The 25,783-nt window shown below is 42.7% G+C and overlaps 1 protein-coding gene across 1 annotated transcript in view; it reads left to right on the top strand.

Moving 5' to 3' along the window:
• The window catches only part of LOC309568108 (uncharacterized protein), a 27,799-nt gene extending 2,173 nt beyond the window's left edge, over nucleotides 1–25,626 (top strand). The window contains exons 2-7 of the mRNA XM_082273705.1: nucleotides 8,522–8,842; nucleotides 14,424–14,696; nucleotides 19,244–19,357; nucleotides 23,198–23,265; nucleotides 23,754–23,852; nucleotides 25,434–25,626. Of these exons, the coding sequence (XP_082129831.1) occupies nucleotides 8,522–8,842; nucleotides 14,424–14,696; nucleotides 19,244–19,357; nucleotides 23,198–23,265; nucleotides 23,754–23,852; nucleotides 25,434–25,520 (962 nt within the window). The 3' untranslated portion in view covers nucleotides 25,521–25,626. The remainder of the gene's footprint in view (nucleotides 1–8,521; nucleotides 8,843–14,423; nucleotides 14,697–19,243; nucleotides 19,358–23,197; nucleotides 23,266–23,753; nucleotides 23,853–25,433) is intronic.
• The last annotated feature ends 157 nt before the right edge of the window (nucleotides 25,627–25,783 follow it).

Here is a 25,783-nt window from a genome sequence, read left to right as displayed (position 1 = left end):
TCGTAAAATCAAGTGGTTTAGATGTAATAAGACATACCAAGGATCTCTGGGGAAAGGACGGTCAAACGAAGAATGAATGAGATTCAAAACCTTGGTCCAAAACCATGTGAAAATGGGACATGTCCAATGGGTATGTAAAACGTTGCCTGTCGTTGGGTAGCCACAAAAGCACTGACCAGTATGGGCTACACATAATGGGACCAGGTTCCATCTGGTAACTGTATTGAATGCAGACTCGATAGTATTCACATTGATAGAGCCGGAGGATTTGGTGGCCCAGATTTGCAACCAATCTGCTCTATCTCTAGTGTGCTGGAGGTCTGTATCCCACTTGGAAACGTAAGGGTGATTGGTATGGCGATTGGAAGTATTCAACTGAGTAGAGAACAGAGATCAGTTTAGGGGAGAGAGGTGAATGGTGGCATTTATATTCAAATGATAGCTGGCTCGTAAGGTCTTTGTTAGTGAATATGGTGGAGAGACAATTTTTTTTTTTTGTAAGAATCAAAATAGTTTGGAAGATGGGGCAAGATATTTTTCCCTAATTTTTGGCCAAGGATAAATGGTACGGCCATTGAGAAAAGAAAGAGTGCAAATAAACTTATGGAGGTGCCACCAATGGAAGGCTTCAGGGGACTCCAGTCCCAGAGTAAACATCGGGTTACCAAGAAGCGATGAGAGAGGTAAGTGGCGAGAGCAATTTGCTAAAGTATTTGGTGCGATCCCAAATAGCAAGGGTATGTCTCATGAAAGGGCTCATATAAGAGGGTCGAGATTCAGGTGGGAGCCAAGGGCATGAGCAAACAGCAACTGGTGAGCAGCAGAAAGCCTCCGGATTTACCCACAGGGGAGCCAATAGGGAGGTCAAATGGGCAATTTGCACAGCTGCAAAAGTATATGTTGAAATTAGGGACTCCAAGACCACCCTGTCTTTTATGTGAAAATATTGTATTGCATTCCCTCCCCTAAAATTCTGTGAATGTGGTTTTCATTTGGGAAAAAAACAAAAAAAAAAAACAAACATACTTCATAAAATCAACATGTGCATCCCAAAATCAAATTTAGAATTTGAAACACTCTTGTGGAAACGAACTAAAGTTTCCTTTTCATGTGAAATTTGTGAAGTCCATATTGGTACTGTTGAATGCCCTATGATTAAAAACGATCTTACCGGTGTATGGCCAGCCTAAATCGGGAATCATGGGCGTCCGCAGAACTTTTTTCAGGGGGGGGGGGGCATCATTTTAAGTTCACCCATGCTCCGCCCCTTTTCAACAATGTCATGAAGGGGAGGGGTTTAGTCACTATAATTATTTTGAGTGTTTATTTTTAGAGCGTTTGTTAACCAAAAAAAAAAAGAATTGATCCTGTTCCCTTAAAGCATGTTTTACAGCACAGTGCTTTGCTGTGTAATATGCCCCCCCCCCCCCGCATCACCTAAAATACCTGTCTGATCCTGCCTGGCTATGTCTTCCCCTCTGTAAACTGTACACGGTATACCATGGCGGCTGAGCCCTGACACTGTAGTCAGTTTACGTGCCTCCGTCATCTGCAGCCCTCCTGTCCTCCTCTGTCCTCTCTCCCCCCTTCCTCCCTGCTTGTCTGCTTCTGTGTCAGTGCCTCCCCTCCTTCTGCTGTAGCTTCATTTAAAGTTTCATATCCTGTCTACAGTCTGTTCAATAATAATATAATGTTTTATAAAAATAAGCCATTCTTTACAAGTTTTCAGGGCGCCACTCGCCGCTCACGTGACCGGACGCCTCTCCCCTCCTCTCCCTCTCACCTCCTCCTCCCCTCCCGACTGACATCAGTGAGGAATCCTCAGCCCCGCCCGCTTTAGGCAGCTGTCAGATGGGGAGAGGAGAGAGCCAGCGGGTCACGTGAGCGAAAAATGGTATAGAACGGCTTATTTTTTAAAAAACACAGACACAGACACCAGGGCACACAGGATTATTAAACAGACCAGACAGGATGGTATAAAGTGGCTTAACAACCACTTGAAAGGGGGAAGTTGAGATTCCAGGGGGGGGCATTTGCCCCCACCTGCGGACGCCCATGTCGGGAATATCTGATCATCTTCTGGGGGAGTCAGGAGGGAATTTATTTTCCCGCGCTGGAGCACATTGGACCATGCTTTATAGTTTTAACCCAGAAGCCTTCCTCTGGATCAACTGTAGGATGAAGGTTCTGTAAATGTAGGCTTCCTATTTATTTATTCTAGTGGTTGAACTGTTTGGATTCATGTCATTTTACAATCTGAAGTACTATATATATATATATATATATAAAAGAAGTTTTTGTTATACATAAACTTCTGACATTAAAAAAGCAGGGGCTTATTAACTGAACACCGCTCTGGGCCCACAGGATACAATTAATTTATTGTTCTGCTCTTAGTCCCGGTTCACACATATGCCAGACAGGAACCCTGCGAATCCACTGCATTCAACTCGCAGGCAGTTCACACTGCCATATGCGAATCGCTGGGGGTGTCAATACAAAGTTAACGACACCCCCAGAGCCGTTCGCATATCGCAGTGCAAACTGTCAGTTCGGACACATAGAAACATAGAAACATAGAATGTGTCGGCAGATAAGAACCATTTGGCCCATCTAGTCTGCCCAATATATCTGAATCCTATGAATAGTCCCTGGCCCCATCTTATATGAAGGATAGCCTTATGCCTATCCCATGCATGCTTAAACTCCTTCACTGTATTTGCAGCTACCACTTCTGCAGGAAGGTTATTCCATGCATCCACTACTCTCTCAGTAAAGTAATACTTCCTCATATTACTTTTAAACCTTTGCCCCTCTAATTTAAAACTGTGTCCGCTTGTGGTAGTTTTTCTTCTTTTAAATATGCTCTCCTCCTTTACTGAGTTGATTCCCTTTATGTATTTAAAAGTTTCTATCATATCCCCTCTGTCTCTTCTTTCTTCCAAGCTATACATGTTAAGGTCCTTTAACCTTTCCTGGTAAGTTTTTTCCTGCAATCCATGTACTAGTTTAGTAGCTCTTCTCTGAACTCTCTCTAGAGTATCTATATCCTTCTGGAGATATGGCCTCCAGTACTGCGCACAATACTCCAAGTGAGGTCTCACCAGTGTTCTGTACAGCGGCATAAGCACTTCTCTCTTTCTACTGCTTATACCTCTCCCTATACATCCAAGCATTCTGCTGGCATTTCGTGCTGCTCTATTACATTGTCTTCCCACCTTTAAGTCTTCTGAAATAATTACTCCTAAATCCCTTTCCTCAGATACTGAGGTCAGGACTGTGTCAAATATTCTATACTCTGCCCTTGGGTTTTTATGCCCCAGGTGCATTATCTTGCACTTATCCACATTAAATTTCAGTTGCCAGAGTTCTGACCATTCTTCTAGTTTTCCTAAATCCTTTTCCATTTGGCGTTTCCCTCCAGGAACATCAACCCTGTTACATATCTTTGTGTCATCAGCAAAAAGACAAACCTTACCATCAAGGCCTTTTGCAATATCACTTATGAAGATATTAAACAAAATTGGTCCCAGTACAGATCCCTGAGGTACCCCACTGGTAACATGACCTTGTTCTGAATGTTCTCCATTGACTACAACCCTCTGTTGTCTGTCACTCAGCCACTGCCTAATCCACTCAACAATATGGGAGTCCATGCTCAATGACTGCAGATTATTGATAAGTCTTCTATGTGGGACAGTGTCAAAAGCCTTACTAAAATCTAGATATGCAATGTCTACTGCACCTCCACCGTCTATTATTTTAGTCACCCAGTCAAAAAAATCTATAAGATTTGTTTGACATGATCTCCCTGAAGTAAACCCATGTTGTTTTTCATCTTGCAATCCATGGGATTTAAGATGTTCCACAATCCTATTCTTTAATAGGGTTTCCATTAATTTGCCTACTATTGATGTCAGACTCACTGGTCTATAGTTGCTCGATTCCTCCCTACTACCTTTCTTGTGAATGGGCACGACATTTGCCAATTTCCAATCTTCCGGGACGACTCCTGTTACTAATGATTGGTTAAATAGATCTGTTAATGGTTTTGCCAGCTCACCACTAAGCTCTTTTAATAATCTTGGGTGTATCTCATCAGGACCCTGTGACTTATTTGTCTTCACTTTAGACAGCATTCTTAGAACGTCTTCCTCTGTAAAGACACATGCATCAAATGATTCATTAGTCATCCTTTCAAGTGGAGGTCCTTCTCCTTTTTCTTCTGTAAAAACTGAACAGAAGTATTCATTAAGGCAGTCGGCTAGCCCTTTATTCTCTTCTACATACCTTCCGTCCTTTGTTTTTAATTTAGTTATTCCTTGTTTTAATTTCCTTTTTTCATTTATATATCTGAAGAATGTCTTATCCCCCTTTTTCATAGACTGAGCTAGTTTTTCTTCTGCCTGCGCTTTAGAAGTTCTTATAACTTGCTTGGCCTCTTTCTGCCTAATCTTGTAGATTTCCTTATCTTCATTGCTCTGGATTTTTTTATAATTACAAAATGCTAGCTTTTTATTTTTAATGATTTGGGCCACTTCTGCTGAGTACCACAGTGGTCTCTTCCTTTTTTTGCTTTTACTGACAAGTCTAATGCAATTTTCTGTTGCCTTCAATAATGCACCTTTTAAGTAGTCCCATTTCTCACGGACTCCATGTAATCCGTTCCAGTCTGATAAGGACTCATTTATGACTAATTTCATTTTTGAAAAGTCTGTTTTTCTAAAATCTAAAACTTTTGTTTTTGTGTGGTGTGACTCTTTCACAGTTCTTATATTAAACCACACTGACTGGTGATCACTAGATCCCAAGGTTTCGCCTACAATGACATCATATACCGAATCCCCATTTGTGAATACCAAATCCAAAATGGCCTCCCTCCGGGTTGGCTCCTCAACCACTTGTTGCAGAGACAACCCCAGTAGGGAATTTAGAATATCTGTACTCCTGGTAGAACTTGCTATTTTGGTTTTCCAGTTTACATCTAGAAGATTGAAATCTTCCATAATGATAACTTCTCCTTTCATTGTCATTTTAGCTATTTCTTCAACTAGTAGATCATCTAGTTCTTTAACTTGACCAGGTGGTCTATATATCACACCTACACGGGTTACTGCATGATTAGCAAACTGCAACGTAACCCAAACTGACTCTATGTTGGCCTCACCAACTTGTATTAGGTTAGATTTAATGCTATCTTTCACATACAGGGCCACTCCTCCTCCTTTCTTGCCTTCTCTGTCTCTTCTGTATAAAGAGTACCCTGGTATGGTTATGTCCCAGTCATTTCTTTCATTAAACCATGTCTCCGTAACAGCCACTAAATCTACATTCTCAGATGCCATTATTGACCCAAGTTCATTGATTTTTTTACCTAAACTGCGAGCATTTGTAGACAGGACTCTGAGCTTATCATTTCTTAACCTCTGTGCTTCTGACCTGTTCTGGCATTGTTTCGGGGGGCAATTGGACTCTTGTATTTTCACTCTTTTGCCCCCCCCTTCCTAGTTTAAATACTCTTTCGCAAATTCTTGGAGTTGTTCACTAAGTACATTTGTTCCTTTGAGAGAAAGATGCAAACCATCTTTTTTGTACAGTTCCTTTCTGTTCCAAGTAGAGCTATCATGAGAAACAAAGCCAAATCCTTGCTCTTGACACCATTTACTAAGCCATATGTTGAACTCCTTTATGCGCCTCTGCCTATCATTCTGAACATTATGCACAGGCAGAACTTCAGAAAATGAAATGGTGGATGCAAAATCCTGTATGTCAGTTCCAAGTGTGATAAAAGATTTTTTCACCTCTGACACTTCATTGCAAGCCAGGTCATTTGTCCCTAGATGGACAAGAACATCCACGTCCCCTTCCTGCTTTGCTTGCTTAACAATATTAATAATACGTCTTCTATCTCGTCTAGCAGTAGCACCAGGGAGACATCTCACAAAACCATTTTCTTTAAGCTCCACACTTCTTATGATTGAATCACCCAGCAACAGCTGCTTCCTTTGAGACTTCACTTTATCTTTTTTGTCCTTGGCTGCAGTCTTGCATACATTAGACATAGGAGTCGATGGTTTCTCACCCTCTGTGCTTGAGTCCATATCCATGTTGTCCTTACATTCTGAGAGTGCTGCAAATGAATTTTGGAGAACCACCGACTCTAATGCCCTGTACACACTATCAGATTATCTGAAGACTTTTGTCTGCAGACTTACCAAAACCATATAATATGAGGTCAAACCTAAACACTTTCAATTTGTATGCAATCCGGCAGGCCCTTGCACTACATAGAAAAGGTAAATCTGAAGACAAAAGTCTTCAGATAATCTGATAGTGTGTACAGGGCATAAGTCTTCCAGAACCTACAGTAACCCATCTGCTATTTCTGGGGGTCCTCTGTGGCAGTGGCATTGCAGCAGTCCCAGCTGGAGTTTGTTTAACAGATAATTTAAATATCTCTGATTTCAAAAATGCAATTTCCTGCTGCAGTAAGGAGAATTGCCTACAGATCTGACAGCATCCGAATCTCCAAAGAGTGGAACATGAAATAAATGCACAACAATTCCTGCACTGAACCAAGTCTGCCATTTTAAAGAGGAGAAAAAAAAAAAAATTTGTAAATTTAAGTCAAACAAATCTTACCTTTTTTTTTTTTTTTTTCGTTTTCCACCTTCCAGCCTACCTCCTGACTATCTCCTGCAATATGACTATCTCCTGACACTAATCAGATCGCATGCGTTCAGATTCTGGTGCGGGTCCTCTGTGAGTTGTGTCCAAATCCGATGCAAATTCGGCCATACAATCTGTATGCCTGAATTCGCATCACACATTCAACGCATGTGATTTGCAGAGCAGTGCGCTCCGAATCACATGCGATGTCTGTCATTGCATATATGTGACCTGGGACTTATAATAAATCCGTACACTCACAACAAAGAAAAGGTTAGTATATTTTAGGTGTGTTTTATGAAAGCGATTCTACCAGAAATTTATAGTTTTACAGAAAATCTTCTTTGCCCCTTAAAGTGTTACTAAACTCACAACAGTAAAATCAGTCTGTATATGCAGTAAAGTATGCTTGTTATACTCACTGTGGAACCTAAGGGGTTAATCCTTGTGTAAAAAGACCTGTCTTCTGTTATTCTCTCCTTCCACTGTCCTCAATCCATCTCTTGATAGAACAGAGCCTTGGAGGCACTCTGCACATGCTCAGTTTGGTGTGTATTGCTAGAGAGTTTTTTTTTTTTTTTTGTGCATGTGATCAGCACAGAGCCAATCAGCACTGTCTAGACAGAAAGTCAGGGGTCATGCAGCCTCATGAGACAGTCAAAAAGAGAATGAAAACTCCTCCTACAAGCTTTAACCAGACACTGATAGAAGTCACAAGACTGCTATATACTGCTGATGAGAAAAGGTATTTAGCAGTTTATATTTAATAAGATAATTGCATTTCCATGTTCTGTGCACTGTGGAAGACAAGATATAGTGACTGCAGGGTCCTGGCTTTAGTAACACATTAAGGCTCATTTACACCAGATGCAGTAAAAACCCCCATTTTAAAATGCAATATAAATGCATATGCAAGAAAAATTTGTGTATTTTAATGACCCAAGTTTGTTCTGGCTCTATCTCTTTTTTTTAATTACATATACATATATACACACACACACACACACAAAAAAAAAAATATATATATATATATAATAATAATATTAATATGTAAATTATATACAAACACATATATATGCATGTCTTACATACATACATACATACACACACACACACACACACACTTGCCAGCTGCTTTATTTGGTACATCTATTCAATTGCTTGGTAAATCTATGCCACAAAGACTGAAGGCAAAAGGGGGGTCCAACCCGGTATTAGCAAGGTGTACCTAATAAAGTGGCCAGTAAGTGTATATATATATATATATATATATATATATATATATATATATATATATTACAATAAAAAAAAAAAAGTCAACATGCTGCGTTCTTTTTTACACGTAAAACATACCAGAACACACACGCTTGCACTACAAATGCATGTAAAAACAACTCAAATTTCCCTTTATGTCACTTTGTTGTACATCCATGTAACAACATGAATAGATGACTCTCCCCCTGCTGGCTACTTGGATGCAGGCACTGTCTAGCCAACAATTTTTCAATCGGCTCCTTTGACAAAAGTTGATTGTAAAACTTACTTTTGTTGAGCATAGTGGTGCTGACAGGTCCCCCCCCCCCCCACAGCTTGAATTAGGTTTGTGAATGGCAGGTTTAAATTACATTGGTTTAACCACTTTGTGACCAAAAGGTGGCTACTGTAGGGTTGGTAGTGATTTTTGTTCCCTGTGTTAGCCCAGCCATTGGATATGCAGCTTATTTTGAAGGAAAGCACACTTTGGCATCTTCCCCTTGGGTGCTGTTGAGCCTTGTCCCAGCAGTATATGGTCCCATGTGATAACTATATTCTATGTATTGGCAATTGTTGACCAATTATTGTCTTCCAATAGGCAGAGAAGGGGCAGCCGTGATCATCAGCAGTAACTCCAATGGGAATCTAAAAAGTGGGAACAATATTAGCCTGGACATCTCATACACCACCAAGGGATCAAGTCCAATAGTCTCCTGGGCGATAAACGGCACGTCAGTAGCCCAGTTGGCCAATGGTGTTTCTGTAGTGCTCCCGAACTACACCAGCAGACTGTTCATATTTGGGAATGGATCGTTGCTCCTAGCAAATTCTACAAAAAATGACACCGGGAATTACACCGTAACCATCACTGCGCTTGGGGATACACAGGCCACGCGGAATTTTGAAGTGACAATCTATGGTAAGTGGTCTATGGTATCTCCCACTTCAGAATTTCACACGCCAGCAGCCAATCAGAACACATGTTGGATTGCTCCTAACTCCAGTAAACTCAATTCTGATTGTCATTTGCTATCTAGAAACATAGAAGAGGGACAGCAGAAATAGGATCAAGTGGTCCATTAAGTCTGCTACACCACATTTTTTTTCCCATTTTGTTTACATTTGTTTTTTTTTTTTTTGGTTTTAAAAGATCTAAACAAAAAACTAAACAGTTGTTTGTCCCAAGCATTTTTGAATCCACTTACTGTTGACTGACTCATTACTTCTGGAAGTTCATGTCTACTTGCTTTGCCTTTGATTTGAAGAGGATGAATACTCATTTATTTCGGGCTGAAACACAGTTTTCTGGTTTGGTGCAAAGCATAATAAAAAAAACGCACAGTCTGTAGATTAGAGCGTTCTGTGGTCATTCACTTTGAATGGCCCTGCAAAGGCAGTCTCTTTCTCAACTTTTTCAACACAGAGGAACCATTAAAATCAGAAGCGTAACTAGAACCTTCAGGGCCCCGGTGCAAGAAACCATGAAGGGCCCCCTGGACGGAGCCCTTCCCTTCAAGCCTGGGGCTCTTTACTCTTGCAGCAGGACCCTTTCACAAGTTCTGCAGGGGGCTCCCTTCCCGCCATCTTAGGGCCTCTCCACGGGGGTGGAATGCCAAGGCCCGGTTGCAATTGTGACCTTTGCAATCCTGGAAGTTCCCCCACTGGTGTCAGTAGTTTTTATTTTTGGTATTTTAATTGTATTATTTTTTATCATTATATTTTAATTTTTTTTTACAATGTCACTGACTATGACTTTGTCCATTCAGAAAAGGAAGGAGCTGGTAAATTACATATTTACCGATCCCCTCCTGGTTCTCTATTGTGACACATCCCCCGCAGCAGCCGGCAGGAGGGAGGAGGTAGCACAGTAAGGGGAGAGCAGCACAGTGGGGGGGGGGGGGGAAACCAGGGGAGCACACAGGGGCCCAGAGACAGCAGAACACAAGTGAACTGGATAGGAGGGGTGGCAGCTACAGGAAAAAAAGGAGGACAGTGATTTCTCTACATGCTGCCCCCCGCCACCCCTCCAATCCAGGTGTACAGGGGAGCCGCATAGCCCCTGGAGCATGGGGCCCGGTTGCAATTGCAACCCCTGTAGTTACACCCCTGCTTGAAATAAATTTCTGGTCTCGAGAACCAGTGTTAATTTTGGCAGCAAATTTCAATTTAGTTTAAGTCTAAAGCCCCGTACACACGTACCGATGGTCGGCATACAAATGTTCCTCTTTTCTCCCCGGGATGTCGGTGTCTGCTGAAAAGTGCAAAGACAGCACAAGGACAGCACAAGAATTTTGTCCGCCGACTGCAGAAGTGATGTCATGTAATGGTTAACTTTCCCTGTGTTTTCTATTTTCTGAGCATGCCCAGTCTTGCAAATCTGCGGTCTGTCGGCCGAATTGTGTACTGACAGGCGAACAATCGTCCGTTCTGGTGTCGGCATACAAAAATTTTCATGTTTGCAAGAAAGACTTTTGTCCGCGGATTGTGCGCAGACATCTGTCGGAGGCACCATACTAACACGCGTACAATCGGCAGATCCTTCGTCCACCGACGTTTGTATGCCGACGATCGGTACGTGTGTACGGGCCTTTAGTCTTAGGACTAAAATGGCATTTTAGTTTTAGTCCCATTTTAGTCTTCTGCAAGTGTTTTAGTTTTAGTCGTATTTAGTCGACTAAAACGTCCTACATTTTAGTCGACTAAAACGTCCTACATTTTAGTCGACTATAACTCATTTTAGTCATCTATATGGGTGTAGTTCAATTGTAATTTGTAATGCATTATTTAAGCATTTATCTACAATTTCCAAACTCATTATATACTACTGCTGGCCCTGGAGTAAAATATCTAATATGTTATTATTTATGGTATTAAGCTTTGAGCATGCACCAGTGTTAATTTTGGCAGCAAATTTCGATTTAGTTTTAGTTATAGTCTTTTGACTAAAATGCCATTTTAGTTTTAGTCGTATTTTAGTCTTAAGATTAAAATGCCATTTTAGTTTTAGTCGTATTTTAGTCATCTGAATTGTTTTAGTTTTAGTCGTATTTTAGTCAACTAAAATTGTGTTAATTTAGTCGACGAAAACGTTTTAGTCGACGAAATTTACACTGTCGGGAACCCCTGCTAAAAATAAAAAATCTACAACTCATGACACATTAGTGTGAGTCAGTGGGAAGAATGCTCCATTTGGGGGAAACGGTGGTGCACTGATAGGGGGATCCCCAGGTGTGGACACTGCGAACACGCAGTTACTAGAATTTGTCACTTGGGAGCATTTATTATGGACTATTTTCATGGACCAATTGTTACATGATATACAGTGCCTTGCGAAAATATTCGGCCCCCTTGAACTTTTCAACCTTTTGCCACATTTCAGACTTCAAACATAAAGATATAAAAATGTAATTTTTTTGTGAAATATCAACAACAAGTGGGACACAATCATGAAGTGGAACGAAATTTATTGGATATTTCAAACTTTAACAAATAAAAAAACTGAAAAATTGGGCGTGCAAAATTATTCAGCCCCCTTAAGTTAATACTTTGCAGCGCCACCTTTTGCTGCGATTACAGCTGTAAGTCGCTTGGGGTATGTCTCTATCAGTTTTGCACATCGAGAGACTGACATTTTTGCCCATTCCTCCTTGCGAAACAGCTCGAGCTCAGTGAGGTTGGATGGAGAGCGTTTGTGAACAGCAGTTTTTAGTTCTTTTCACAGATTCTCGATTCGATTCAGGTCTGGACTTTGACTTGGCCATTCTAACACCTGGATATGTTTATTTGTAAACCATTCCATTGTAGATTTTACTTTATGTTTTGGATCATTGTCTTGTTGGAAGACAAATCTCCGTCCCAGTCTCAGGTCTTTTGCAGACTCCATCAGGTTTTCTTCCAGAATGGTCCTGTATTTGGCTCCATCCATCTTCCCATCAATTTTAACCATCTTCCCTGTCCCTGCTGAAGAAAAGCAGGCCCAAACCATGATGCTGCCACCACCATGTTTGACAGTGGGGATGGTGTGTTCAGGGGGATGAGCTGTGTTGCTTTTACGCCAAACATATTGTTTTGCATTGTTGCCAAAAAGTTTGATTTTGGTTTCATCTGACCAGAGCACCTTCTTCCACATGTTTGGTGTCTCCCAGGTGGCTTGTGGCAAACTTTAAAACGACACTTTTTATGGATATCTTTAAGAAATGGCTTTCTTCTTGCCACTCTTCCATAAAAGGCCAGATTTGTGCAGTATACGACTGATTGTTGTCCTATGGACAGAGTCTCCCACCTCAGCTGTAGATCTCTGCAGTTCATCCAGAGTGTTTATGGGCCTCTTGGCTGCATCTCTGATCAGTCTTCTCCTTGTATGAGCTGAAAGTTTAGAGGGACGGCCAGGTCTTCGTAGATTTGCAGTAGTCTGATATTCCTTCCATTTCAATATTATCGCTTGCACAGTGCTCCTTGGGATGTTTAAAGCTTGGGAAATCTTTTTGTATCCAAATCTGGCTTTAAACTTCTCCACAACAGTATCTCGGACCTGCCTGGTGTGTTCCTTGTTCTTCATGATGCTCTCTGCGCTTTAAACGGACCTCTGAGACTAGACTATCACAGTGCAGGTGCATTTATACGGAGACTTGATTACACACAGGTGGATTCTATTTATCATCATTAGTCATTTAGGTCAACATTGGATCATTCAGAGATCCTCACTGAACTTCTGGAGAGAGTTTGCTGCACTGAAAGTAAAGGGGCTGAATAATTTTGCACGCCCAATTTTTTCAGTTTTTTATTTGTTAACAAAGTTTGAAATATCCAATAAATTTCGTTCCACTTCATGATTGTGTCCCACTTGTTGTTGATTCTTCACAAAAAATTACAGTTATATATCTTTATGTTTGAAGCCTGAAATGTGGTAAAAGGTCGCAAAGTTCAAGGGGGCCGAATACTTTCGCAAGGCACTGTATGTATTAGTTCACCCATTCATATTTATTTTTATATATTTATTGTTTCATTTATACACTATTAGTCTGTAGCACCCTACAGGTAGGTGCTGGGTAAGTGTATGGTGGGCCTTGTCTGCCTAACAGCGGGGCTGTGGTTTATTCGGTTAGGGTGTCGTGGTTTCCAGATGTGCCTGCTGAGAGGAAAGTCTCCCCACTGGCTCCTGTGGGGGGCTTCTCATGGGGCAGTGGAGGAAGCCCAATCAGGGGGCACATCCAAGCTTGTAACTACCCCAGAAGGCAGATTAGGCTGCAAAGGATTCTGGGAGTTGGTATAAGTTTGGGGGAAGTGCGTGACACGGTGTCTTTGGCGGGAGCGGAGTCCCAGGAGGGAGAGTGCGGCTGTCTCTCCTCCTGTCTGAGGAAGCGGATGTCTCGGGGTGTCGCCTGAGAGTCTAGAGAGTGCTGGGTTGGGCTGGGGGCATCCGGTGTGCCGAGGGCCTTATCTGAGAGGCAGAAATTGCCCATTGCTCAAGGAACCCCTAGCAACCTCAGGAGGAACCTTAGGGTTCCACGGAACCCTGGTTGAGAAACCCTGTGCTAAGGCGATGCAGCACCGATGCACATGAATTGCAGCATAGCCCAACACAGGGCTGCTTATTTAAATCACGGGGCCCCGAAAAAGCCTACCTGACAAGCCCCCCCCCCCCCCTGAAAATATCAAAACAATACTTCACCAAACAATACACTAAAATGAATTATTAGCGGACACAAACATAACATAATTTACAAAATTCCCGCTAAATGAGGTCTTGAGGCTCATTCATATAGTGCTGTGGCCTGTACAATGTGAAACTGCTTTTTTTTTTGTTATGTGGCTATTGCTGTGTGCAGGCAGCCTATGCTACCCTAAGGGGATGCAGCAGCTGTATGAACACAGCCGCAGGTTCTAATTTGACAGGCGTATAAATGCAGGTGTATAGCCCCAAACACAGTTTAACCAATTTGTGTGCATTCGGGGCCACTCACCCACATCTGCAAACTTATCAAATTAGGACTTGTGGCTGTGTTCAGTCAGCCGCTGTATCCCCATAGAGTAACAGATGGCACACAGGAGGTGATGATAATATCAGATGTTGATGGGGACAAGGGCCTCTTCCACACAACCCTGGCCAGTGGTTGTGGGAGTCTGCAGGCAGGGGGCTTATTGGAAGCCCAGATATCGCCCCCCTCCCCCCATGTGTTTTATTTTCAACCACCAGTAAAAAGGTCTCCTAGGGTAGACTGAAAGTTTGAAGGCCAATTTACAACCCTGCATTGTGGAAAAGTGCAGTGATGCATTTTACCTGCATTGCGGTGTCATTCATTTTGAATAGCAACACACTAAGGCAATGCACATGTGCTGCAAATGCTCCATTTTAGGATACGGTCAGTTTTTCAGTAGTTTTGGTGCATCAGAAGCCAATTGGGCTGCCCTTAATGCAATGCATGTTACTACGTGATGTAAATGGGCTCTTAAAGTTACAGACATTTGCATGTAATTTCTGCTTTATTACTCTTTTATAGACCCGGTGGTGAATGTCACAGTGACCCAGTCACCTCAGGTGGTCAGTGGGAGCACGGCGGTTAATTTGTCCTGCAAAGCATCTGGTGATGTAGAACTTGTGTCTTGGACGAAGAATGGACAGATCGTGAGTAACAGTGACCCCTACAGTCTACTAGATGGGAACTATACCCTACAGATAAAAAACCCTGATTCGACTTATAGTGGAAACTACACCTGCAATGTGTCCAATCCGGTCAGCTGGAGCGATGGATCATGGGGACTTACCATTCCGAGTGAGTGTGTACAGTAAATGTTGGCTATAGTATATTATGAAGCTGTGGCACATGCATTGCAACAGCTTACACAGATGCCCAGCAGATAAAGGTCTGTGCAGCTCAAACCACAGCCCAGGGCCCTACAGAACTGAGGGGTCAGCAGGAGTAAAATCAGTGTGAAATTACAATGATCAGCCATAACATTATGACCACTGACAGGTAAAGTGATCAACATTGATTATCTTGATACAATGCCATCTGAAAGTGGGTGGGCTATATTAAGCAGCAAATGGACAGAAGTTGTCTTGGAAGCAGAAAAAAAATAGGCAAGTGTAAGGATATGAGCAACTTTGAGCAAGTGCCACAATTATAATGGTTAGCCTGCTGGGTCACAGCAACTCCCCAACTGCTGCTCTAGTGGCATGTTCCTGGTGTTTATTGATCAGGGCATACCAGACGTTGTCCAAGGAAGGAAAACTAGTGACAGGGTCATGAGCGGTCAAGACTCATTGATACACCTAGGGACTGAAAGCTGGCTCGTATAGTCCGAACCAATAGAAGAGCTACTGTAGGACAGATTGCTAAAAAAAAAAAAAAGGTTACCGCTGATTCTGATAGAAAGGTGTCAGAACACACAGAGCATCGCAGTTTATTGTGTATGGGGTTGTGTAGCCACAGACTGGTAAGGGTGCCCATGCTGACCCCTGTCCACAGCCAAAAAAAGCATACCATGGGCATGTGAGCATCAGAACTGGACCATGCTGCAATGGAAGAAGGTGGCCTGGTCTGCTGAAAAAATTCAAGATTGGTTTAAGGAACACAACAATGAGCTTGATGTGCAAGCCTCCAAATTCTGCAGTTCTCAATCCAATTGAGCATCTGTGGGATGAGCTGGAAAAAGTCTGATCAATGGAGGCCCCACCTCGCAACTTACAGGACTTAAAAGGATCTTCTACTGATGGCTTGGTGGCAGATACCACAACATATCTTCAGAGGCCGAGGTCTATCTAGGTCTAGTGGAGTCCATGCCTTAACAGGTTTCTGTGGATGGTCATAATGCTACGGCTAATTGGTGTATGTCGAACAATGCAACTTCTCTATAAAAAAAAAAAAAAAAAAAAGGAAGGCGGGGGGAAATTGCTGCAGGCAGAGTTTTTTTTTTTTTTTTAAGGGAATTATTTAACCTGATCCTTGTGAGATGAGAGTGTAATAACTATTCACTACTAGGTTATTCCTTGAACATTTACAATTTGTGGCTTCTTCTTTTTTTTGAAAGTACGCTAATCCATGTTCCATCTCTTAACTAGCAGCACACACCTGTGCTCTCTCCTTGTTTTGAGACTTCGCTGCCACTGGCAGCCGCAGGTCCCAGGTAATGAATGGGAGCCAATCGACATGGGTCCTGATTATGAGACACATTTCTCCAGCTTGCAGATGGCATTGTGCCTCTCTCCCCCTCCTCTTCTCTTTGCCCTTGCATTGTAAAGATGTTGGAAGTACATGGTTAAAAGTACAATGTAAAAAAAAAATATAGAATTAATTTATATATAATATATATATATATATATATATATATATATATATATATAAAAAATTTTATTTATTTATTTATTAGAGATCGACCGATTATTGGCAAAGCCGATATATTGGGGGCCGGTATGCACTTTCCCCGATATACAGTGGGTACGGAAAGTATTCAGACCCCCTTAAATTTTTCACTCTTTGTTATATTGCAGCCATTTGCTAAAATCATTTAGGTTCATTCTTCTTCCTCATGAATGTACACATAGCACCCCATACTGACAGAAAAACACAGAATTGTTGACATTGTTGCAGATTTATTAAAAAAGAAAAACTGAAATATCACATGGTCCTAAGTATTCAGACCCTTTTCTCAGTATTTAGTAGAAGCCCCCTTTTGATCTAATACAGCCAGGAGTCTTTTTGGGAAAGATGCAACAAGTCTTTCACACCTGGATTTGGGGATCCTCTGCAATTCCTCATTGCAAATCCTCTCCAGTTCTGTCAGGTTGGATGGTAAACGTTGGTGGACAGCCATTTTTAGGTCTCTCCAGAGATGCTCAATTGGGTTTAAGTCAGGGCTCTGGCTGGGCCATTCAAGAACAGTCACGGAGTTGTTGTAAAGCCACTCCTTCGTTATTTTAGCTGTGTGCTTAGGGTCATTGTCTTGTTGGAAGGTAAACCTTCGGCCCAGTCTGAGGTCCAGAGCACTCTGGAGAAGGTTTTTGTCCAGGATATCCCTGTACTTGGCCGCATTCATCGTTCCCTCGATTGCAACCAGTCGTCCTGTCCCTGCAGCTGAAAAACACCCCCACAGCATGATGCTGCCACCACCATGCTTCACTGTTGGGACTGTATTGGACAGGTGATGAGCAGTGCCTGGTTTTCTCCACACATACCGCTTAGAATTAAGGCCAAAATGTTCTATTTTGGTCTCATCAGACCAGAGAATCTTATTTCTCACCAACTTGGAGTCCTTCAGGTGTTTTTTAGCAAACTCCATGCGGGCTTTCATGTGTCTTACACTGAGGAGAGGCTTCCGTCGGGCCACTCTGCCATAAAGCCCCGACTGGTGGAGGGCTGCAGTGATGGTTGACTTTCTACAACTTTCTCCCATCTCATGACTGCATCTCTGGAGCTCAGCCACAGTGATCTTTGGGTTCTTCTTTACCTCTCTCACCAAGGCTCTTCTCCCCCGATAGCTCAGTTTGGCCGGACAGCCAGCTCTAGGAAGGGTTCTGGTCGCCCCAAACGTCTTCCATTTGAGGATTATGGAGGCCACTGTGCTCTTAGGAACCTTAAGTGCAGCAGAAATCTTTTTGTAACCTTGGCCAGATCTGTGCCTTGCCACAATTCTGTCTCTGAGCTCTTCAGGCAGTTCCTTTGACCTCATGATTCTCATTTGCTCTGACATGCATTGTGATCTGGAAGGTCTTAAGCCCCGTACACACACGCAGATCGTCGTCATACAAATGTTCGTCTTTTCTCCCCGGGATGTCGGTGTCTGTTGAAAAGTGCAAAGACAGCACAAGGACAGCACAAGAATTTTGTGAGCAGACTTCAGCTGACTGCAGAAGTGATGTCATGTAATGGTTAACTTTCCCTGTGTTTTTTATTTTCTGAGCATGCCCAGTCTTTCAAATCTGCGGTCTGTCGGCTGATTTCTGTACTGACAGGCGAACAATCGTCCGTTCTGGTGTCTGCAGACAAAAATTTTCATGTTTGCAAGAAAGACTCTTGTCCGCGGATTGTGTGCAGACATCTGTCGGAGGCACCATACTAACACGCATACAATCGGCAGATCTTTCGTCCGCCGACGTTTGTATGACGACGATCTGCGTGTGTGTACGGGGCTTTATATAGACAGGTGTGTGGCTTTCCTAATCAAGTCCAATCAGTATAATCAAACACAGCTGGACTCAAATGAAGGTGTAGAACCATCTCAAGGATGATCAGAAGAAATGGAAAGCACCTGAGTTAAATATATGAGTGTCACAGCAAAGGGTCTGAATACTTAGGACCATGTGATATTTCAGTTTTTCTTTTTTAATAAATCTGCAACAATGTCAACAATTCTGTGTTTTTATGTCAGTATGGGGTGCTATGTGTACATTCATGAGGAAGAAGAATGAACCTAAATGATTTTAGCAAATGGCTGCAATATAACAAAGAGTGAAACATTTAAGGGGGTCTGAATACTTTCCGTACCCACTGTATATCGGAATTGGCCACCAAGGTTACCAATAGTGGCCGATATTTCGGGAAAGTGCTTGTACCGGAGTGATGCCTGCAGCTAGAAGCATTATCCCAGTACCAGCGTCCATAGCCGGCGGTCGGCTGTCTTGCAATGACAACCGATGCGGCTGAGAAGCCTCTCGGCTGTCATTACAAGGAGTGGGAGGGGACGTCCCCCCCTCCTGCCACCGGGAGACCCGGGCAACCAGCCTGCATGGCCGCCGAAGAACCGATCAAAGCTGCATTCCTCTTTGATTGGGTCTCCACACAAAAACCCGGAAGTGATGTCATGAGTGACAACACTTCCGGGTACTGTCTGGCGCCAGATTAAAAAAATAAATTACAGCATTCAAAACAGCCAAACTTAGCGTTTGGAATGCTTTTAAGTGCAGAGGAGGGGTTTGGTTTTTTTTAGACCCCCAGATCCCTCCACAAGAGTAGCTGTCAAGTAAAAAAAAAATTGAAACATTTTTTTTTTTCTACGAAATCGATATCGGTCGATCACTAATATATATCGTACGTGAACATAACGTCTGATTTTCATTTCATTAGTATAGTATTCGTCTGAAAAAAAAACGTAAGAGCAAGACTAGGCATGCTCAGAAATGAAACACTACATACAAAACAATTCAACACATGACATCACTTTTGAAGTTGGATTCTGACAATTTTCGTATGAAAGTAACCTCTTCACTTTTGATATGAAACCAGCATGCAACAAAAAACGGACGAAAATTCGTCCGATAAGCTGATCGTGTGTATGAGGCTTTACAGATTTTAGATCTAATTTTATTCTCCGTTTTTCGCAGGCACTCTTAGTGGGGGAGCCATAGCCGGGATTGTGATTGGCTCGATAGCGGGAGCTATACTACTCATCCTTCTTATTGTGCTTCTGGTGTTTTGTATACGCAAGAGAAAAAATGGTAAGAATCATTTGATAGGCTCAATTCACAAAGCACCAAACCAAGATAAATCTGATTTTCAAAAAAACAAAAAAAACAAAACACACACACGTCTGTGCCCCATTAGGGAGCTTTCGCTTCACGTGCCATAAAGTAAGGAGACAAGGAATCTGATGAACCCCCAGCTACGTGGAGAGAATGGGGTAGTACTGAACTCCGTGCCACCCTTGTTTTCCCCATAATTCGCAAATTAGTAAGGCCAGGCATACATGGGTCGAATTTCAAAATAATTTTCTTTTGAAGATCAAAAGTTTCGTGCGTTTTGCGATTCGATGATACCACCATCGATTTCGGAATTCGACCAACCAAGCCTTTAATTTCACCTCATTATGCTACAGGAAAGAATTTGTGTGGCTGGGAATCTTCCTTTTTTTCCAGGAATTTTCTATTCTTGAACTCATGCGCATTTCTTTTTCAAATCTATTTCTCACACAATTCTCTCATCATTGAATAGAAAATCATTCCTTTTTAAAAAAAAAAATTCCAACATGCCCGATCACTCAAATTCAATGACTGCACGAAAATCGGCCGTTGCTGCGGCCCACTAATGGTGCAAAATTAGAACGAAAATTCTTAGATAAGATTTTCGAAAGAAAATTCTTTCGACATTCGATCAATGTATGGCCAGCATAACACAAAATGGGCAGAATAGGTGGCGTCATAAACCGTCACTAGCCAAATTCCAAAAAAGGCTCAAGAGGCCCTGCCATAAACAGTCATAAACAATACACATCTGTAACTTTGGGTTTTGACCAAAAACTGAACGTACATCTCAACTTTAAACAAATTCCATAACTCCTGCTGTAATGGAGTTACCATCACATAAAGAGGTTACACGAATGTATAGGAAGTTGTCAAATTGGACACCACACATGCATTATTTGCAAAGGTCCAGAAGGCAAATAAAACACATTAGACCTCCTAAGTGAAATATGCATCAAATCTAGATCAATTGTGGTATCGAACACACCGTAATATTATTCTGTTAAATAATATGCTGGTTCTTGGATTATGAAACCTTGTTAGATGTAAATATATTTAAGCTGGCATTAAGGATGTGTCTGCTAAGCATAATAAAATACTCATCAACACACCACCATACTCCTTTGTGTAGAGTAAGTTCTGTGACACCTTGTCAAGGGTTAATGCAACTCCAGTCCTCAGGACCCACTAACAGGCCAGATTTTAAGTATTACCTTGGGGAGATGCAGACTAGAATACTGCAATCACTGATCGGCAAATTATATCACCTGTGATGTATTTCAGTTATCTTGCTAACCTGGCCTGTTAGTGGGTCCAGAGGCCCAGAGTTGAGAGCCACTGGGTTAGCGTAAAGCTGCTGAAATTGGCAGCTAGAACTCTAATCTTATGCCCCATACACACGTGCAGATTATCTGCAGACTTTTGTCTGCAGACTTACCAAAACCATATAATAATATGAGGTCAAACCTAAACACTTTCAATTTGTATGCAATCCGGCAGGCCCTTGCACTACATAGAAAAGGTAAGTCTGCAGATAATCTGCACGTGTGTATGGGGCATTACCACCAAAACTACTAAGAATACAAAGAGTAATTTATGAGGGCCAGTGACTCTGCCATATCAAATTTGCACAAAATCAAAGACCGGGTGGATTTCAACCCAAGTATTTTTCACTTTTAGAGCCGGTTCACATAGGCGCGACCCGACATGCCGGGGCGACCTGTGACGTCGCGGTGCACAGTTCGTACCGCGACCTCGGAGCGGCATGCACGGACTTCATATCATTGAAGTCAATGCAGGTCGCTCCAGGTCGCCCCAAAGTAGTACAGTACAGGACTCCTATTAGAACGGGTCCTGTGCTAATCTATGGCAGGCGACCCACGGCGACTTGTCAGGCGACCAGGTCGCCTGACAAGTCGCCCCAGTGTGAACCGGCTCTTAAAACTTTCTTATGCCTGTTTTTGTATCTTTTATGTAAACATTTCCTGCACTGTTTATCTGTGCTTTGCATTAAAGCAATATTTTAGTCATTAAGCTGAACCTCTAAATGCTCCAACTAGAAAGGAAAGAACTTTGCCTACGTGGAGAGCTACTGTTACATTTCTTTCTGGGTGTGGCAGAGCGTGATACAGACATTGCAACAGCAGATGCTGTAAACAGTATAGGAAGCTGGAGCATATTAAAATTGGACATTGCAAAATCTGGTATAGCTATGCACAGCAATCAATCAGCACCAGGTTTCATTGTCCGAGCTTAACTGAACAAGCTAAAGTTAGAAGCTCACTGGCTACCATGCACACCTGCACTAGATTGCAAAAGTTTTAGCAAATCCTATGTGTCTCAGTTAAAAACACATATTGGCAGCTACATTGTAGAAGGTTAACTGCTCAGTTAACCAGCCCCAGTGACAAACATTCTGAGTTGGCCGATGCTTTGATTGTTCTCTCACAAGCTGAAACATGTCTACACGTGGCAAGAGTGTAATCCTAGTTGGGGTCCTTTCACACGGGCTTTCCACCCAGCGGACTCCGTTTTGCAGGCGGATAACAGGTCCATCTCCGTTCACTGTGCAGAGATGGACCTGTCAGATCCCCGCTCTCCTCTTTGGGAGATTGGATGAAAAAGGACTGCCTGTCTATTTTCATCTGATCAGATCCTCCAGACGGATGGAAAATAGGGTTTCCATCCATCTGGATTTCACAGAAGGGATCGGAATGGATAGCAGCGGGTGCCAACGGACATGTCAACGCTGGCATCCACTGCTCCATAGGGGTGCATGGAGTATTCGATCAGGTCCGCCTGAAAAGCTGACAGGCGGACCTGATCCGAAAGCCCGTGTGAAAGGACCCTAAAGCCCCGTACACACGTACCGATCGTCGGCGAACGATCGGCCGTCTTTTGTCCAGGGCTGTCGGTGTCTGTTGAAAAATGCAAAAGACTGCACAAGAATTTTGTCCGCCGACTGCAGAAGTGATGTCATGTAATGGTTAACTTTCCCTGTGTTTTTCCTTTTCTGAGCATGCCCAGTCTTGCAAATCTGCGGTCTGTCGGCCGAAATCTGTACTGACTGGCGAACAATCGGCCGCTCTGGTGTCGGCATACAAAAATTTTAATGCTTGCATGACAGATTCTTTTCGGCAGAATGTGCGCTGTCGGAGGCATCATACTAACAAGCCTACAATCGGCAGATCGGTCGTCGGCCGAAGCTTTTCGGCCGACGATCGGTACATGTGTACGGGGCTTAAGAGGAAATCTCTCCAAGATGTCGGAAATGTCCTCCTAGACACCAGAACAGCTGTACCCATTGAAAGACTTCTCACCTCCTGTTACAATTGGAACATTTATATTGGATTTCCAGAGACCACTGGGACAGATAGGAAGCATAAATATTTTCAGCAGAGACACTAAGTGTTGGTTCACACTATGGCGATCCGACTTAGGGGGCGACCTGTGAAGTCGCGTGCACCGCGACTTGCACGGACTTCATAAAATGAATGTCTATGCAAGTCGCTCCAGGTCGCCCCGAAGTAGTACAGGACCCTTTTTCTAAGTCGGAGCGACTTGTGTCGCTCCTATTAAAACCGTTCCTGTACCACACAATGGACCGCGACGGTGCACGACTTGTCAGGCTGACCAAGTCGCCTGACAAGTAGTACTAGTGTGAACCGGCACTAACAGTAATAAAAATGTGACAGACGCTTTAGCACTTTCTCACTAAAAACTAACAAATAAGCTGGGCTTCTCATACATTAAAGGAACAATATAGATAAATTATAATCTAGAAACCACAAATCAATGACAGATTATTATTTTTGCCAGCATTAGGTAAAGAGAAGAAGAAGAAGACGACAACTGCAAAGCCTCAACATAAAGATGTTCTGCGCACAGTAAGCATTATTAATCTTCGAACTTGTCCTTCTGTCCCACTGTCCAACTTCTTCATGTCTTGTAGATTTCAGTTAATAAAGGTATCCTATCCCCATCCTCTGCTTTGTGTTCTCTTCTAATCTACTGTCCACCTACTTCATGCCTTGAAGGTTTTGGTAAATACATTAGGCACCCTATATCCCTTTGTGTTCCCATCTTATGCCCTACTGTCAATCTCCTTCCTGCCTTATAGGTTTCAGTAAATACAATAAGTACCAATACCCATTCCATCCCCTACGGTTACTATTTTGTTTTATGCCCATCTCCTTCAGGCCTTGAAAGCAGCAGATTAGGTATCTGATACCAATTCCATTCCTTTGTGCTCCCATCCCCTTTCATGCTGTCCATCTCTTTTGGGTCTTGAAGGTTTCAGTAAATGCATTAAGCATTAGGTACCCTATACCCATTCCTTTCCTTTGCGTTACTTTCTTCTGTTCATGTATTGTAGGTTTCAGGAAATACACTTTCACCAGATGACCCCGCATATTTCACCATGAACAACATCATGTATCGCAACTCATCCATCTCAATGGGCTCCTATATCATGGTAAGTTCAAGAGAGGACCTCAAATATTTCACACTTTTTTACGAAAGGTCAAAGCCAAGCCAAGCTCATACTAGATTGATTTCTAAGAGCCATGCATAAATCACAAAAACCCTGGTTTAGAACCTGACTAGAGGGGGGGGGGCAGGAAGAGAGCCTCTCGTTCCAGTGATCAACCTTCAACCACTACAATATATACACCGCTCAAAAAAATTAAAGGAACACTTTTTAATCAGAGTACAGCATCAAGTCAATTTAACTCCTGGGATATTGATCTGGTCAGTTAAGTAGCAGAGAGGGTTGTTGTTTCAGCTGCTTTGGTGTTAATGAAATTACCAACAGGTGCACTAGATTGGCAACAACGAGACAGCTCTCAAAACAGGAATGGATTTACAGGTGGAGACTGAAACTTTTTTCCCTACTTCATTTTTGACTGTATTTCACTAGTTTTGCATTTGGCTAGGGTCAGTGTCACTACTTAATGGCGCTTTTTTGGGCAATCCCTCTTTCTTAGTTGTCCAATTTCTTTATATCAGTGTCACTACTGGTAGCATGAGGCCATACCTGGACCCTATAGAGGTTGCACAGGCAGTCCAATTCCTCCAGGATGGCACATCAATAGGTGCCATTGCCAGAAGGGAATGGCACCTATTGCCTCAAGAGCATGGAGGAGAGTCCAGGAGACAGACAGTTGCTCTAGGAGAGCTGGACAGGGCTGTAGAAGGTCTTTACCCCATCAGCAGGATCGTTATCTGCTCCTTTGTGCAAGGAGGAACAGGAGGAACACTGCCAGAGCCCTACAAAATGACCTCCAGCAGGCCACCATTATAATGGCTTGTGTACCCAGAGCGGGGAGTAGTGGCATTTATGTAAATTGTCTGGCACCGGAAACGAGGGCTACAGGCAGGTTGTGATATACGAGCTGGGGGTGGGGGGGGGGGGGGAGAGGGAGGACACAAGGTACTCTGCATGGACCACTTCAGAGCTCTTCTCTGGGTTTCTGATTCATTTGCACTAGGTTTCATTGTGGCTACTCTTATTTCTCATAATCCCTGGAACAAGGTGGCTTGGTAACGGCAGATATTTTCTGAACTACAGTGAATTCTCTACATGGAAGGGAGCACAGTGGTTGGTTGGTTGGGGGGGGCAGCACACAGGGACCCAGAGACAGCAGAACACGAGTGAACTAGATAGGAGGACTGGTGGGGGCAGCATACAAAAGGAACCAATCTCCTCCATTTTCCTCCTGCAGCTACAGGAGGAAAAATGCAGACAGTGATTTCTCTACATGCTGCCCCTGCCGCCCCTCCTATCCAGGTGTACAGGGGAGCTGCACAGGCCCCCTGGTGTATGGGGCCCGGTTGCAATTGCAACCCCTGCAACCCCTGTAGTTACACCCCTGTCCAACAAGCGCATACAGGTATGATGGTTGAATATTTACAAACTTGTAGGCATATAATGTACAGTATATAATTGTTTTTTAAAACAAACAGACATAAACTTGTAAGATTTATACTAAGATTGATTTAAAAATAACTGCATAATTTGATGGACTACTGTATAACTTTTACAATAATTTTGCAGAATTACAATGACAACACGTCTGAACACAAAAGTCCTTCACCCAATCCTCCAAGTCCAACAAAAGTAAAGCATGCTACACAAGTATAACTCTCTCACTGTACACAGAGGAAAGATTCAAGGGCTCAGTGCCAAATATTACTCAAGGAACAAACAGCCAAAGCCACCATCCTTCATCAGAATGAGGCACGTGGAGCTACAGAAATATTCAACTTCAATAAATGAAGCAGTAATTTAGAGGGAATTTGCTGACTGGAACATCCAGTATTGTGGTCAGATTAGAGAGCTTGGACATACATGTTCACATCCACTATGAACTGACCCGTCTATAGGGTCACATCTATCCAACTGCC

The sequence above is a fragment of the Pelophylax lessonae genome, assembly GCF_965119305.1.
Source record: "Pelophylax lessonae genome assembly, chromosome: 12".
Taxonomy (NCBI): Eukaryota; Metazoa; Chordata; class Amphibia; order Anura; family Ranidae; genus Pelophylax; species Pelophylax lessonae.
Note: the sequence above shows the minus strand (reverse complement) of the source record. Positions and strands in the feature narration are given on the sequence as shown.